The sequence below is a fragment of the Sprattus sprattus genome, assembly GCF_963457725.1.
Source record: "Sprattus sprattus genome assembly, chromosome: 1".
In the NCBI taxonomy this organism is placed as follows: Eukaryota; Metazoa; Chordata; class Actinopteri; order Clupeiformes; family Clupeidae; genus Sprattus; species Sprattus sprattus.
The window spans coordinates 77,368,553-77,384,574 of NC_137920.1; the positions used below are offsets into that span (position 1 = coordinate 77,368,553).

Below are 16,022 nucleotides of genomic sequence, written 5' to 3' on the forward strand. Positions count from 1 at the left end.
AATGTTGCAGTGGTACATTATATTATGTTTCAGCAATTCCCTGTGTTGTCGGGACATTCAGTGCATTCATGCAGCTTTACAGTTTTGCTGTAAATATAAAAAAATCATACAATAAATAATTGTTCCACTGTCTAAACTGGTAGAGCAAGGTGCTAAGACCACCAACTTCATGGTTTCAATTCAAACATCTATGTTATCTGTATATCTGTACATTAAGTAGCTTTAGATAAAACAATCTGCTAAATGAATAGATGCAATCATGTTTCTATGGTAGTTAGGATCAAACAAAATGAAAAACAACAAGAACTCAACACAAGCCAAGTTAGAGGATTTGAATGATGTGATCAGATGTTATTTTGGGTCAGTCTTCTCAGACAGCTGTGTACTGATAAGCACTCAACAAAATGCTGCATTCCAGAGGTCAAAAGATCACCTCACAGATACACATACACAAGAGCAGGATAGAGAGAGACAGAGGCAGATAAAGAGAAGGAAAGAGAGAGAGACAGAGAGAGATAGAGAGAGATAGAGAGAGAGAGAGAGAGAGACAGAGAGAGAGAGAGAGAGAGAGAGACAGAGACAGAGAGAGAGAGAGATAGAGAGAGGTTTGTCTGCTGAGACTTGGACAGATATCTTGAGGCTTGGAATTGTACAGTGAGTGATGATGCAGCAACGTACTCCAGAGCAGAGCACAGACAAACAGGGGGTTTAAGAGCAGCCTTTATCAAGTACACACACACACACACACACACACACACACACACACACACACACACACACACACACACGTACACACACACACACACACACACACACACACACACACACACACACACAAACGTACACACACACACACAGACACACACACACACTGACACACACACACACACACACACACACACACACACACACACACACACACACACACACACACAGACCTGAATCTTATCTTAGCCCTGCTGTCACATTCAGACCATATGACATCAGGATTATTCTTAGATATCAAGAAGTTGTCTGTTTCTAAGTACATCTCCTAAAAAGGCCAAGAACATTAGAATGATTTCAAATTATTTGAATCTAATCCTACATTCTATTTGTATTTGTATGGCTGGAAACTGACAGGCTTGTGTGTCAATCAAACAAGTTGCAATCTTGGCGTCATGCAGAACCAAATATGATGCTTCTAGATCAGACCTGGGCAAAGTGCGGCCCCAGGGCCATTTGCGGCCCCTTGCTGTCCCTGACCGGCCCCGCGGAGGTCAATGGTGAATTAGGAATCAAATGTTAATCGATAAAAATTGATATTACTATTAATTTGTATACTTATACTATTTCATTGCAAGCTTGCTCTTGTGTGTGTGTGCCATGTGAATTGGTCGTCTGGGCACACCTTTACCACTGCAAAAACATGCTTATTTTTCATGCTGAATTGAGTTCAGCCTATTTGTCCGGCCCTCCACAACAGTCCCACTATCTCATGTGGCCCCTTGGGGAAATGAATTGCCCATCCCTGTTCTAGATGTTTGTCATTATCGAATTATGTATAAAAGATTAAATGCATATATTCTATCAACAACAATCACAAACCCTTACAACACAAAACCTTATTGGTTGATGCACACATCTCAATAGCACTTGGGTTCTTTTCAAGGGACAACTAAATGAACAGAAGACAAAGCCACATTTAGACACTTTCATCTCTCCCTTAATGTTGTCTGCTATGACAGAATGACACAAACTGACAGAATCACACAACACCATGTAAATGTTTCTTTACAGGATACACAGACAATATGACATAAACGGTAACGTATAGAACAGAACATATCTTACAAATGCATCAAGGAAGGAATAAAACTATGGCATGATGTCCAGTGACATCGTACTTAAATATCTATATAACTACTCTTTCAGTCAAATCACTAGAATCACTGTAGCTGCCACTGATATAAACTGCAAATGGCTTCTTTAACTCAAGAGTCAGTTACTGACTCTTACACTTTATGGCAATAAATGTTTTTTTGTGATACATTTTCGTGAAGTTCGTTGAACAGCCAATGCAACTTAAATAGACCAAATTATTTAGATAGATTCCCTAATTACAAATAGCCTATTTTCTGACATTGAGAAACACAGCTTTTATATTTATTTTGTGTTATTTAGAAAAAAATACACTGCTAGTTATTGTTATTTCCGTGGTATTATTATTATTATTGCAACGATTCAAATTGACTCCAAGGCTACAAACAGCAACTGAAATCAAAAAAGGAAGCACCATTTTTCTACAAAAAGCGTTGTTATTAAAGGTCAGATTAACTATCCCACAATTGAAAAAGTTGGGAACAGTTATTTAGTTCAGAATAGCGATTTGATGGAAAATATTGAACGTTATTATTATTGTTGTTATTATTATTATTATTGCTGTTGTTGTTTGGACTCTAGCTACTAGTGCTTGATCATGCAACAGGTTAGACTGGAAATCTGAACACAATGTTTAGATAATTACCTTCAAATTAACTTTGTATAGGACGAGTTATTGACACAGAGTTGAACAAACATACTTTTCACTTATTTATGTAAGGCGCAGTACTTTCATGACCAGGTAAACAATCACCATTCGGTATGCCGTCTAGACGTCGTGCGCAAAAACTCTAATCTCCACCCTGCTTTGTGCCGTCTGACCTATTGGCTTGCAGTTCGCTTCGCTATACCCAAGTCCGTGACAAGGCATCTCTCCAGAGATAGATCCTGGTTGGTCTCTACAATACCTAAATTGACAACGACTTGATAGGGCCAGACTTATCAAGGTGTCTAAATTTAGGTTGTGGTATAGTCTATACAGCCAAAGCATGTGGTCTGCTACTTGATTCTTACCAGATCACAAGATCCTAAACTTTTACAGCAGAAGGCTCCATTACCAAGACTTATACACTTTGTAACAGTTCTGTAAAACTTCAACATGAACCTCATCGGAAGCTATCACCATCACCATTTGATGCACGATACTTTTTCATTCGCGCAACGGTGTCATCAAGATAATCCATACCTCCGCAACTGGCTGGTGAATAACGGTGAGCGCCCTTTAGATCTTCAAATACACACGTCAAACTGGACAGAATTGGGGGAATCTGTGTCGGTCATCGAGAACCAGCAAGACTCGTTTGCAGCCCGAATGGTCAAACGGCGAACAACGGCTCCTAAAAAGGAGCGACGCAGGACAGAGAACATCAATATCGCATTTGCTGAACTGAGGGACTGCATCCCCAACGTGCCCTCAGACACGAAACTGTCAAAGATAAAAACATTAAGACTTGCAACAAGTTATATTGCTTACCTCATGAATGTTTTAGCCAATGGAAGTGCAACTGAGGGATTCAAGGCTGAATTGCAGAATTGTGACAACACAGATTCAAAAAGGAAACGAGAGATAAGAGAAGTTATAAAGGTAAGTTCTGTGGATAAATTCGTTAAAATACAGATCCGCAGTCTGTGCGCAGATTATGCTTAGTCATATAAAAAAATGACATACTGTAACACTATTTAATCAGAGCAAAAATCAACACCATAAGTTATTTAAAGTAGAAAAAGTGAATAATTAAATATTCCCAGGACATCTCAGAGAGCTCTAAGGCCCCTTGGAACAGTTATATGTATCGTAAATTCTTACCTTTTTTCAGAATGAAGACAGGCCAGGGGAATATTGTCGCGAAAAGAAGTTAAAAGGACGAACTGGATGGCCGCAGCAAGTTTGGGCACTCGAGTTAAATCCGTGAGGGTCTGAAACACACACTCATGCCCACATTGGCTATGTGCAATCACTCTGTACAAATACTGTATCCGCTTCAAACTTTCTGTTGTTTTATCTTATCTAGACTTTTGTAATGTTGTCAAAGGGCTTCCCTATGTATCATTGATTCCACATCACCTCAAGGAGAATCATACCCCAAGTATAAGTTATATTTAGAGTTTAATTTAAAATTGAACCATGGGTCAGGCGTCACTTACCTACCTCTTAAGGCTGTGGTATTTGTTGAAATCCAAGACTGGATAAGGCTACTTTGTGGATTTTTGAAATAATAACTTACTAAATAAAAAGGACTTCTATGGTTATGCGAAGTGTTTTTTTCTGGGATTAAAAATTCCGCTTGCTTAACCCAGATAATTGATCTGTCTTTTTAATACAACTTAAAAATGGTACTCTAGCCTACTGCTACATTTTAGATTTTTACAACAAGAAGTAGGCTAACTTCGAGATTTATACACAACTGCCATTACTCAATCTTTGCAACTGCATTTTTACCATCACTTTAAAATCTGGTGTAATCTATATTCCCTCTCCCGAAAGTTTGATTCATGTAGCCTATCATTCATTGACATTATAAAGGAAGTATGTTTACGCTTAAAACATATTTTCACACAAACTACTGTTTTGGAATGTGATAAACGGTAGGCCTACAACTACAGCTCGGAATCAATACATATTTAATTAAATTGATATCTAGCCAAAAGCCTGGCAATTCTATTTGAAATACTCAAGCAACATTGGTCTAGTTACTGAACATCACAGAAGAATATGTTCTGAGAAAAAAATCGGGTGTAGGAGCTGAAATGCGTTGAAACCCTGCCTGGAAGTTATATTGCTTGTGGAGCTGCATCGAGGAGGGAACGGCACCTGGCGTGGACTGAATATTCACAAGACATCTAGCATCACCTAACATGGAATACATGTGGGCTTGATTAAACAAGTTACATATTACAAAGACAGCTGGAATAAAAAAAAATCAGCTAAGTGCTCTTTCAGCTAAAGTGAAATACGGACTTCCTCGTTAATTCCACCCACTGGACAGAAAGTCTGTCTCCCAAGGTTATTAAAACATGAGTTATGTAATATGCCAGTTCCCTTTAGTCAGGAGCAGGAGTTTTAAACGATTTAACATAATAACAACAAAAAGCTGTTGGGGAAAACTCAAGCTTGCATATCCGCTGTATTGATTGTCACCCGTAGACTTGACATTTGATTTAGTCTGTTATTTTGTGCCATTTTAAATTAGTGCAAATGAGGGCTGAATTATAAGGCTGCAAAGTAAAGGACAATTACATTTATGAGAGTTGCATAGGGTCCACTCATTTTAACTTCTCAGTGGCGCCCCCAAGAGGAAAGTTCGACAGAATACACTTCATACAAAAACAAAAATATTTATAAGACACCACCTATAAATCAAGTGAGACTTCTCAATATTTAACATGGCTAGAGATACCCTCTGAAGCGGAGAAAATAAACATGGTTCTGTAAATCACTACATTGGCTGTGATCTTTTGACATATATAATTATGTCGATCTCTTGTCCAGACATAATCCATAGGCCACTTATACCCTGTGACCGTATGTATGTATGTTGTGTGTATGTTTTGGATACAATTGGCTATGCAATGAAGTCGGTCATAACTTCACATTCAGCAAGCATGGTGACACACTATTGCATTCCATTACTTCTCTTGAACTTTACAATGACCATCGAACTGCATAAATGTACTTGACAAAAATCATCAAAAGCCAAAGAAAATGAAGGTTAACAGAATAATCAGTAACCTCAGATGCCTTTGGGGTGATGGTGCCTGCTTGCATAAAGGCGTTAAGTTTTGATTATATTAGCTATTTTTAAAATAATATTCCAACAGACACAGAGCCACAAATCTGTGTACAATCAGTTTATTCAAACCAACGCACGGACATATACATACAGGTGCCCGCCTACAGCGAAGTCAACAAAGCACAATAAAATGATGAGAAGAAGCTGAGGGGGGGAAAGGTTGCAATAACACTAAGCCATCTGTGAAATGTTAGCACTGCCATATGTGTTCAAGGAAAATAGCACATGTGAAAACAAAGATGAATTAAAAGTACTAGGGCACCGATGGCTGAGCCAGTGTTTGGCGTGTGTGTGTGTGTGTGAGAATATTAACGGGGCGGAGGTTGGGGGTGGTTAGGACTCCTTTCGGAAGTTTTTCCATGATTATACCAACTTCCAGACCAGCATGATTAGAACCCGGGGCGTAACTGATCCCGGATCAGAACTCCTGCTGAGTGTTTCTTCACTGCCTTCATTAGTTTATAAATAGTCCCCTTCATCTTCATAGCAAACACTTTAAATAGCAATTCCATTTAAGTCGTGTATGACATCAGAATGTTTTTTTTTTATTTACTTTAGGTTTTATTCATTTCACTTCTTTTTAAAGAGAGCTGTATAGATTTTAATTACATTAACAAAAGCTCACCTTAGTGACCTCAGGTCAATTGTACAGCTGAAAACTCAAAGATAAATTATGATATACATCGGTATTCAATTTAAAATGACTGCAACACAGTTCTACAGTAAGTCTAATTTGCCTACAAAACAAACTCATCATACAGAAGTACTGGTGTTTCATGAAAAAGACAAAGCAATAGATATATAACTCATGCTGCTAGTTCCTATGCAAATGAAAGACAAATCAGAAAAAGACATATCTGGTGCAGGAATGTGCACACACACTCAGACCCCCCCCCCCCCCTCTCTCGCTCACACATAAAACACACTCTTACTCTCTCTCTCGCGCGCACACACGCACACACACACACACACACACACACACACACACACGCTCTCTACTTCTCTCTAGCTCACACACACACACGCTCTTGCTCGCTCACACACACACACACGCACGCTTTTGCTCGCACGCACGCACGCATGCACACTCGCTCTCTCTCTCTCTCTCTCTCTCGTACACGTACACACACAGACAAGCACACTGTTCTAGTGTTGAAGAGCATGTAGCACTCAGAGCCAGCTCACTTTACCCACCTCTACTCCACCATGTTGAGTACACACACATATGTGTATATATAATGTTTGGCACAGGAAATCATATTCTGATAACAGTCAAAGCTAGATACGAAATCATATTGATACTCTTAAGGCAGTAACTCTAGACTGCTTCACCCTAATGGACGTGGAATTTTCTATTTTGTCTTTTTTTGTACTTTTGGCCTTCATCTTGACTTGCAGACCATTGCCCAACTCTGTAGACGGAGGGAATGCGTCAAAGGCCGCTGTCTCTCAGTAGAGCTCTGTCGTCTGCTTTTTTTCCCAGAGACTTTCATTCTAGCTGTTTGCTGCCGTCCGGTTTCTGGTCCAGTCGACTCTTGCTGCTCTTCACCATGTAGATGAAGTAGGTGAGCGTCTCCTTCTCGTTCACAGGGATATTCCGGAAATGACGGCTCACCGTCTGTAACACAAACACACACACCACACACCACACAGGGTCAGGACGACAAACAGCTGAAAGCAGAAAGCAGTGTTTTTGTGATCGCCTCAGAAGGGGTTTTTTTTGCCTCGAAAAGCAGGCAGTAATTGGCCGCAATTATTAGCTTGCGGTTTATTAACGACGTGTTAGGCTCATTTAGAGGGACGGTATCGCCGACTGGGGGATACCACTCCCGTCACTGAGCCAATTCATGCCCCCAAACCCACACCCACCGAAACACACGCACCCCACAAATCCTTGACATGGCCGCTTCCTGTGCCTTGTCCCACTCCCTGTACCCCTGAGCTCTCTGTTGCACAGTTATAAGAATTCACTCCAAGCCAGTATTCATACAATACACTCTTCATACAATTCACACTTAACTAGACTCCCTTCTGTTCCATGAGTTACTTTAGCTATCTGACAACATCCTTTATTAGTACTACACATAGCTGCATACAGATCCTCGATTAGAGCTGCAAGATACGAAGTAACTTTGTACGTTGCTTTGGATAAAAACGTCTGCTAAATGACTAAATGTAAAGATTTGCGTAGTGTCTGTTGTAACATCAACGTAAAAAACACAACTTAAGTGTTAATTCAAACTCAAATGAGGGGCACTTCAAACTTCTGCTTCTTTAAAGGTTCAGTGTTTACTATTTAGTGGCATCTAGTGGCGAGGTGGCTGAATTGAAACCGGCTAAATACCCATTCCTTTACAGGTGTGAGTACCCACGATGGGCGGCAAATGCCATAAAAAGGCAAAAGGCACCATCTTGAGCCAGTGTTTTGAGAGGCCAACCTAGTATAAGACTTTATTTGACCTCCATTGACTTTTTTTTATTAACATCGTATAACTTGACTTCAGTCCTTACAGTCCTTATTTTCTAGACAAATACAATGTATGATCGGGTACATGGCCACATAATTACAATTTTTCTCCAACTATGCTGAAAATACTGTTGTAAATCAGCGACACTCTGTCCACCTCTTCTACTGTTTATGTCCGCTCCCTATGTAGATACAAAGGGCTCATTCTAAACTAACCAATTAACGAAATCATAGCTACAGGTAATTTATTCACTAATAAAAACAATTATGAATGCTATATTCTATTTCTATTAATAGACGTAACTTAAAACTACACACAGAACCTTCGTCTGACTGGAGACTCATAGCATTCATTACCTTCACAGAAACCTTTTATGCTGGCAGACAACACAGTACCCCAAAAGGAAAGGGAAATGAACAGTCTTGGATCCAGACATGTTTACACTGCTGTTGTACGCCAAAATGGCTGCCGTGGGAAAGATGTTCTATTGGCTACTGGAAATGTAGGCATGAATTTAGACATACCTCTGCCAGCTGAGCCTTGTTGAGTCCTGGCCGGGTCTGAAGTTTGTAGTGCCTCTTGTAGCGTCGCAGTGTGTTGACCTGCAGTTGAAACAGGTCCACCTACAAAACAAATACATTTAGCCCCTTTAGTTTCTTGTATGCAAATGAGGCTTCATGATTGGCACACATTGACAAAGGATAAAAAAAAAAGACAGGTGTTTAACACAGCATTTGTTGAAAATCTAAATGTCATGATTGAAATGAATTAGTAAGACAGTCTGATATTGAGAATCAAGAGTTGCTTCCAGCGATAATCAGAGACTTTTGCTTCTTGGTCTACCCTCTGACACTGCAACATCGACCAATCAGAGCATAAGGTCCAACAGAGTTATCAGATGAAGCAATTGTACGGCTCTCCCCTCAGTTATCCGCGGTCACCGTCTACACATGCTCACCTCCGGCACCTCGACATCATGGTCAGGGGACTCTCCTCCATCGTCGCTGGTTTTCCTCTTTCTTTTGTTACGAACACTTTGAATGAAGTTCTTGTGGAAGTCACAAATGTACAGATGACGTACCTACGAAGACATGACATACAAGTGTCAAATTCATCCGAGAACATCAAGCATATCCTTTCTTTAACGGAGACATATTTCAAAAGTGGCTGAATTACACACGTTGCTGTTTATGACCTCAAACAACTGCCTTACTACTCATTTTCTTGTAGTAAGTTCTTGGGAATCGTACATCGCTCGTAGTGTGCAGATGTGATACGTTAATATTGTTCTTTAAAAGTCTTTCAAGTGTTTGTCCCATAGCACGTGGATACAATGTGATGTTACATTCCTCATACAGCAAACACTACTCAAACTTGGCCATAAAGTTAACAAAAAAAATAAAGGTAGATCGCTTATGTCATCAAAATAATCCTATCAAAACGCAGCAAGCACATTTTGTATGCTCCGCACATAAGCAATCCCGTCCTCCGTTCAAAATAACCGTAGACATGGTGGCCCCATGATTTTCTGGTGAACCTCGGGACTTAGGTTGAACTTATTGGCAACATCAGTTAGCTAACGTTCCTTCAATATGTCGACGGGGTTAACTGAATATATGGTGAACACTTATACAAGCAAACATGGCCATGTGTACCAACAATTGTTACCTAAAAACATTATTAAGTAGTGAGGTTAGATGTCGCAGTTTTCACGATGAAGCCCGGCAGCCGGACCTCAAATTCGGTTAGCTTAGCTAGCTAACTATGCGCTTCCTAGCTCGATGGTGGGGTTGCTGCGTTCGCTTGCAGTAGTACTAAACGACTGCAAACCGTAAAAGTACTTTGCATTCAGACAAACAGCAAGTTAAAATTCGGCCAACAGTCTGTTAGCTGACTCAGTTAACGTTACCTTACATATTTACACAGCACATGTTAGGTAGCTATTGAGTTGGGCAACTGAATGAATAGAACACAGCATAATGAACCTTGGGTAAGAATAATGTGATCTGAAACACTAAACACTAATGTTTGCTACTTACACTCTTGTCGATGTCCAACTTCAGCTTCTTCTGGGAAATGCTTTTCTGGATCCTCTTGCTGAAGGAGGCGTTTCCAGCTGATCGGCCGCAGCGCTCACCATCCTCAATCAAACAACAGCTCTGGCCATAGAACGGTGGAGCAGGGGGACCATCGTGACTGTCTTCCTCTGTACTAAACCCATTCATAATGGATGACTTAAAATGTTTGCTCCTTCTATGAACTAGTTATAATGTCGAGGCCAACAAGGCATCTAACGATGGTAGCTAGCTTGCTACCTCACAAGTAACGTAAATGTTAATCCTTTGAATGGCGGAAAATGTCCAGCGGAGATGGAAAATCTCAAAACGCCGCCGTTAACCTCGCATTATCTTTAGAGCTCGTCGCGACTAAACATAGTTATTACGCAGTTTGGCCACCGAGAAACGTAGAGACTGTCCGGTGCTTACTTAGGACAACTAACACTAACTTTGCTACCGTTTGTCAATAGTTGTACAGGTAGCTAACGTTAGCTAACTATTTGCTAGCTAACTATTCAATCGTAAGCAAACCCCCTGCCATACACATTGGTGTTCTGAGAAACACTGTAGCTAGCAAGCCGCCGTTACATTGAACTACAGGTCTAACGTAACATACATTTACGCCTCCTCGTATGCCAAGTCGCAGTACATAACTTTGCTAAAATGCTTAAAATCGTAGACTTGTCAACGGCAGGCAATGTGAACCTACGGTATTCGACGAGATCTCCCTTGAACAGATTGTACAATGGAACACGTTCAGAAGTCCTGGCGGAAGTTTCATTGCTTGTTCTCTATTGGCCAGTATCCCTAGCAGGTGGGCCTCCGGGTTCTTGTCTTGACTATGATTGGCCTTGTGATATATCACTCTTTCGCAGTTCTCTTCCGTGCTTTTAAATTGTGTCTGTTGCTTGAAATTTCAAACTAATTTAGCCGATAATGGTATGCCTCATGAAGTTGCATCGACAACCTCCAGATAACACCTGAAGAAAAAAAAATGTTTTAAGCAAGACGTGAACTTCTTGCATTGATTAACATTCTTCGTTGGCGGATTTATGTATGTGCGACAGAGGCAGCTGGACAGAGCGGCATCTTGCAATGGGCGGCACGGGACGCCAGCAAAAAAACAAAATTGCAGTGGTGACATTTGTGTGATCGGTATTTCATCGCTCATTTGCACGTCACGTCATTATCATCTCACAGTGTGTTTCAATTAATCTGGTTGGAGACGGTTCCCTGATACTTGTGTGTGAGCTAGGAAGGTTTATGTGATCATAGGAAGAGGGGCGGGATTATGTCGACCTGAGGTCTCCTCACTGGAAACCCGAGGTAGGGGAGCAGAGGAACAGGAAGCTATCAAATAGTGCACTTCTAACTTTATACAGTACTGAAGAAATTAGTCAAATCAGTCACTGTGCGAAATGATTCCAAGTAAACAATGAATGTATAGTACTGTGATATACATATTTAATTTCACAGGTATATTTGTTGCATTTCTGGTTTGTGCGACGGAGTTAAGAACAACATACAACCAGTCTGCACGCCAAGTTAGTGTTACAATGTGTTTGGCCACCATTGATCAGCCGATACATTCGTTGCCATAAGGTTGCCATGTCACTATATTGATGTTTTTGAGGCAAATGGCTTTCTCTTATACCGATAGTAAGGCCTATACCACACGACATTCACTGCTGCTTGCGAGATGCTATTCGATGTTCCTGACGTGTGATTAAATAGCAGTAGGCTACGGTTACATGGCTATGTTTGTCTCCTCCCAACACATGACGTTTTTTCTAGGTCCAGTCGAAAGAGACCTCAGCAGACCTCCAGTGCACTGTGATATGCAGCCTACAGATAAAATAATCTATTGTGCAGGAAGGCAGCACCTGCACCTCACAAAAACACCTCTGTTATCATATTTGTTTGCAGTATGATTCTGCGTGTTTCCCCCAGTTAGACTAATGTCTCATTCGACTGCTTATTGGCTTTACTCAAAGTCAACACCCGCCATGCTCTTTAGCCAGGGGTTGTGTTCGACGGATACTTGATGTCCCCCTGGTTTCACTCGGCCTCGTTCCGTCAGTTGACTTGACGGTGGTTGCAATGCCACCGTATTAAAGCACTGAGAGCTGTTGTGTCCCAGCATGACAAAACGAGGCATGGCAACCTTAAAGGCACAGTCCTCTAAATCCCGCCGAAAGGTTGATATTTACGCTCAGCAGCCAGTCAAATACACCCCTCCCTTCCGTGCTCCTGACGCAACACTGGAGCACAAGCGCTCCTTGTTACTGATTGGCTGGGATAGTGTATGACTCTGTGCACAAAAACTGGAGTGCTTTTAGTAAAGTAGAACTTGACTGAATTCTTCGAAGAATGTAATGGATTCAAATCAAGGACCGACCTTAAATGCTGTATCAGGGTCTGCGTAGCCTCGCAGGGCCAGACCAGATGGGACTTAAGACAGACCTTACGAGAGTTCACAGTTTGGAGACAACTGACTAGGAGCACTTTGAAAGAGTAAACCCACACTACTGGGTTTTTAGCCAGACCCATCCCATGGAAAAACACCCATGCCATCGGTATTACTTTTAAGCCTTTGAAAGTATTACTTTTATAACTTTTAAAGTCTTGTTTGAGCTTCTTTCAGGTGGCATTGGAATTTAAAATGTCATTGCTGCTTGATGATGATTGGACTGTCCATTTCTAGACATGTTGATCATTAGTTTTCTTTCTCGAATGAAAACAGTGACACTCTTCACTTCATTGTTGCAATTCACACAAGTATGTGATGTGGAGTGTATTCACAATTTTGCCTTTAAAAAGCCACACCACAATAATGGGTCAACTCTTCAAATAAAGTTTATTTTTTCTTCCAGGAGGATTTTTTCTCAGAGAAAAACCAGGCAACTCTTACAAAAATACTTTTTTTTCTTTTTTTACAAAAAAAGTCACAAGAGTTGTTTTGAGTGGTCAACAACGCCCTTGACAATGAAACCATTTTTATATTAGAAAAAAATTGGTTTTACAGACTACCAATCTACATGATTTGAGCATTAAGAAAATGTATATACACTTTTTGATCACGAAATTTCAAAATACTTTACATGTGCAATTAACATATATGAAACTGCAGCAGGAATTCCCCTACTTGTCAAATTTAAAAAGTGGGAGCACCAAGACAAACATACAAAAGGAGAGATCCTTCGTAACACACTAACAACCAAAAGGTTATAAACCCTGTTTCAAGATTCCCACATCAAAAGAATTCACACTAAACCTATAAGGTTCCTCGAGTTCATCATTCTACATCTTTCCATTGCATCATTCCGATGGGAAACACAGTCAAACCCACTCCCACTCCAAGCAAACAGACACCCCAAGATAAAGCCCCAGCCTCCAAAAGTGGCATAGACCCCTGTAGTGATACATGAATGCCCCAGGAAAATAACATCTTATACACACACGGTCAACAAAAAACATCCGGGAGGGAGTCTGTATTTTCACATATTATGACTTCCCTGAAAATAAATCATTTAAGGGGGGCCTTATCACTGTGGGACTCTCAAAGACTCTCAAAGCACAGGACATTTCAGTTTGTTATTACACAACAGCAAGGTTAGCACTTACCCATGCAAATTAGCCACTGAAGAGGTCCTGCTCCTTCCCTAAATGTGTGAAGCACTTTCAAAATAATTGGCAGTCAGGGATATCTGTGTCTGTGTGTATGTTTCTTTTTCAAAAGCGTCCAAGAACACCCTCTCCCTTATATCTAGCAAGTTTAAGCAAACTGCAAAAATATTTCTTCAGGAGCTCCCCTGACCCTGCGCTAAGAGTATGAATGAAGGTTGCACACTTCCATCCACCGTTGGTATAGTCACAAGTTAAGAGTCTCCAGGAGCCCCTCATGTAGTCCTCCTGACTGACAAGTAAAGAGGAAATACTCAAAAGTGTATGTCTAGTATGGAGTCATGGTGATACATTTGAAACCACACAGAAGATTACAATATGGTTACATTAGGCTCTTGTCCTCCCTTGTACGTCACTTTGGACAAAAGCGTCTGCTAAATGACTAAATGTAAATGTAGCCGTTTGTGTCAAATGATATAATCCCATCCATAACAAATAGGAATAAAATGGTTCAGGCCGTAAATGTGATATTCCTTCAATGGTGGTACTGATCTGCACATGGGTACTACATTGGCTAACTACTCTGAAGCTGCTTAAACACGGAAGTTATAATACAGGATACAATACTCCCCTCCTCCTGTAAATACCCAGCACATGTTTTCTATTGAATGAAAAGACCTTTGAACTACTTATTGTTATGACCAGTACAAAACCAATATGAATATAGTGATGAGGTCATAAGACCATCAGGCTTTGATCAAATAAAGACAAACATAAAAATGCATAACATAACTAAACTTGGCACTATGCAGTGGAAAGGTGAAAACATCTACATCAAGTGTCAATAATAACAACACATCTCTTGCTGCTGTTTCTGTAGAAATAGAAATAAAAAAAAAATGCCTTCAGATCCCATAGTATGAATCCACACATCACATTCCTATTCTGCTGTACTCATACAATTGAGGTTTAAAAATTGTTGAAAAAAAAAAAAAAGAATTGTAAAAGGATCTGTAGTTCCTTTTTAAGCTTATAGCATTATGTCCCCATCTCCGTAGACTCATCTCATGTGTGAAATGTAAAAGCTAACCAGGTGTGCTGTATTTAAAAGGTATTTATAAAGTATTCAAGTGTTTAGAAAACATTAAAATGTATTACATACAGAGATATTAATACAACAAAATCCAATCAAGAATTTCTTGTGCATTCCAAATCTTTGGGGGTCTGTTGTGAACCACAAACAGTTGTTTGTAAGATGCCATTTCATTAACCCATATGTCATTAACAATCTCACTCTCGACGTTGACGTTATTGTTTTTGTGCTTGCTCTAGGGATTTTAAGTCTTGGGTTCCATTAAGTGCCTTGACGCAATGTTAATTATGCTGCTCATGTTTACGTGATGCTATAAAATAAACATAAAACATATTGAGGTACTGTGGTGGAGAATCATTTAAGACAGAAAAAACAAGCAAACAAACGAAACAAAAAAAAAAACACAAAAGTAGTATTAATTACTGTCTGTCTATAGACGAGGTATAACCTAGATAAGGGGCTTCCGAAAAGTAATGTTTTGTTTTGTTTTTTGCTTTAAAGCAGTAATATGACGTTTTGTTCCAAAACTATCAAGCTTACTTCCTAAAAGGCAAGCAAAAACCTTACAAACTCCCCCAACAGCCCAGCTGACACTCATGCTGAAGCTTGCCAACACACTAACTGGTGTCTTTTGGCAGTATAGCTGGCAATGTCATGCTGTGAAAGCTTTTCTTCCATTTTTGCAAGGTGTTACAGACCAGTACACACAACCACAAAGGGCATATCCTGGAAGGCTAGTGGTAAAGACACAGGTGTTTATCTGTCCTTCACATGACCATATGCTATCGAAATTAATTTGAGGATGTACCAAAACTAGTTGCCTATAAAACCATTCCTAAGAAATTGTCAAATTGTTGCATAGTGTTACTTTAATACTAAATCTATATGAAATCTAAGAAAACAGGAAGCATAAGAGCGTGACTGTAGGCGGGGAAGTGGGCATTCAGGAGCAAGGTTACCACACTACTGCTTTAACAGATTGTACAGCAGTGTACTGACACAACCTTCAATTTTATGGGAAAACAGTCATGATTGATTTCATTATTCATGATTGAAAGCACAAGAAATTGTTGAATGTATTGTATTATTATTATTTAGATTTAATCTAAAACTATATAGCTATAAATAT

General features: G+C 40.0%; 2 protein-coding genes across 2 annotated transcripts; one reads left to right on the forward strand and one right to left on the reverse strand.

Moving 5' to 3' along the window:
- Positions 1–2,959: 2,959 nt before the first annotated feature.
- Positions 2,960–3,773, forward strand: LOC308377885 (heart- and neural crest derivatives-expressed protein 1-like; the record flags this gene model as incomplete). Its single annotated transcript, XM_080854650.1, has 2 exons — positions 2,960–3,445; positions 3,678–3,773. 2 exons carry the CDS (start codon positions 2,960–2,962, stop codon positions 3,771–3,773), a joined length of 582 nt encoding a protein of 193 aa, XP_080710776.1.
- Positions 3,774–5,696: 1,923 nt separating this feature from the next.
- Positions 5,697–10,890, reverse strand: sap30l (sap30-like). The gene is made up of 4 exons (XM_080833875.1): positions 10,159–10,890; positions 9,078–9,200; positions 8,644–8,742; positions 5,697–7,269 (listed from the first exon to the last, which is right to left on the reverse strand). Exons 1-4 carry the CDS (start codon positions 10,342–10,344, stop codon positions 7,141–7,143), a joined length of 537 nt encoding a protein of 178 aa, XP_080690001.1. The 5' UTR covers positions 10,345–10,890; the 3' UTR covers positions 5,697–7,140.
- Between the last annotated feature and the right edge of the window lie 5,132 nt (positions 10,891–16,022).

Excerpts from the sequence above, each read along its gene's own strand:
- sap30l (XM_080833875.1), bottom strand. The coding sequence starts at position 10,344 with ATGAATGGGTTTAGTACAGAGGAAGACAGTCACGATGGTCCCCCTGCT. Across the intron at positions 8,743-9,077 it reads ATGATGTCGAGGTGCCGGAG|GTGGACCTGTTTCAACTGCA; the intron begins GTGAGCATGTGT and ends TTTGTTTTGTAG. Across the intron at positions 7,270-8,643 it reads ACAAGGCTCAGCTGGCAGAG|ACGGTGAGCCGTCATTTCCG; the intron begins GTATGTCTAAAT and ends TTTGTGTTACAG.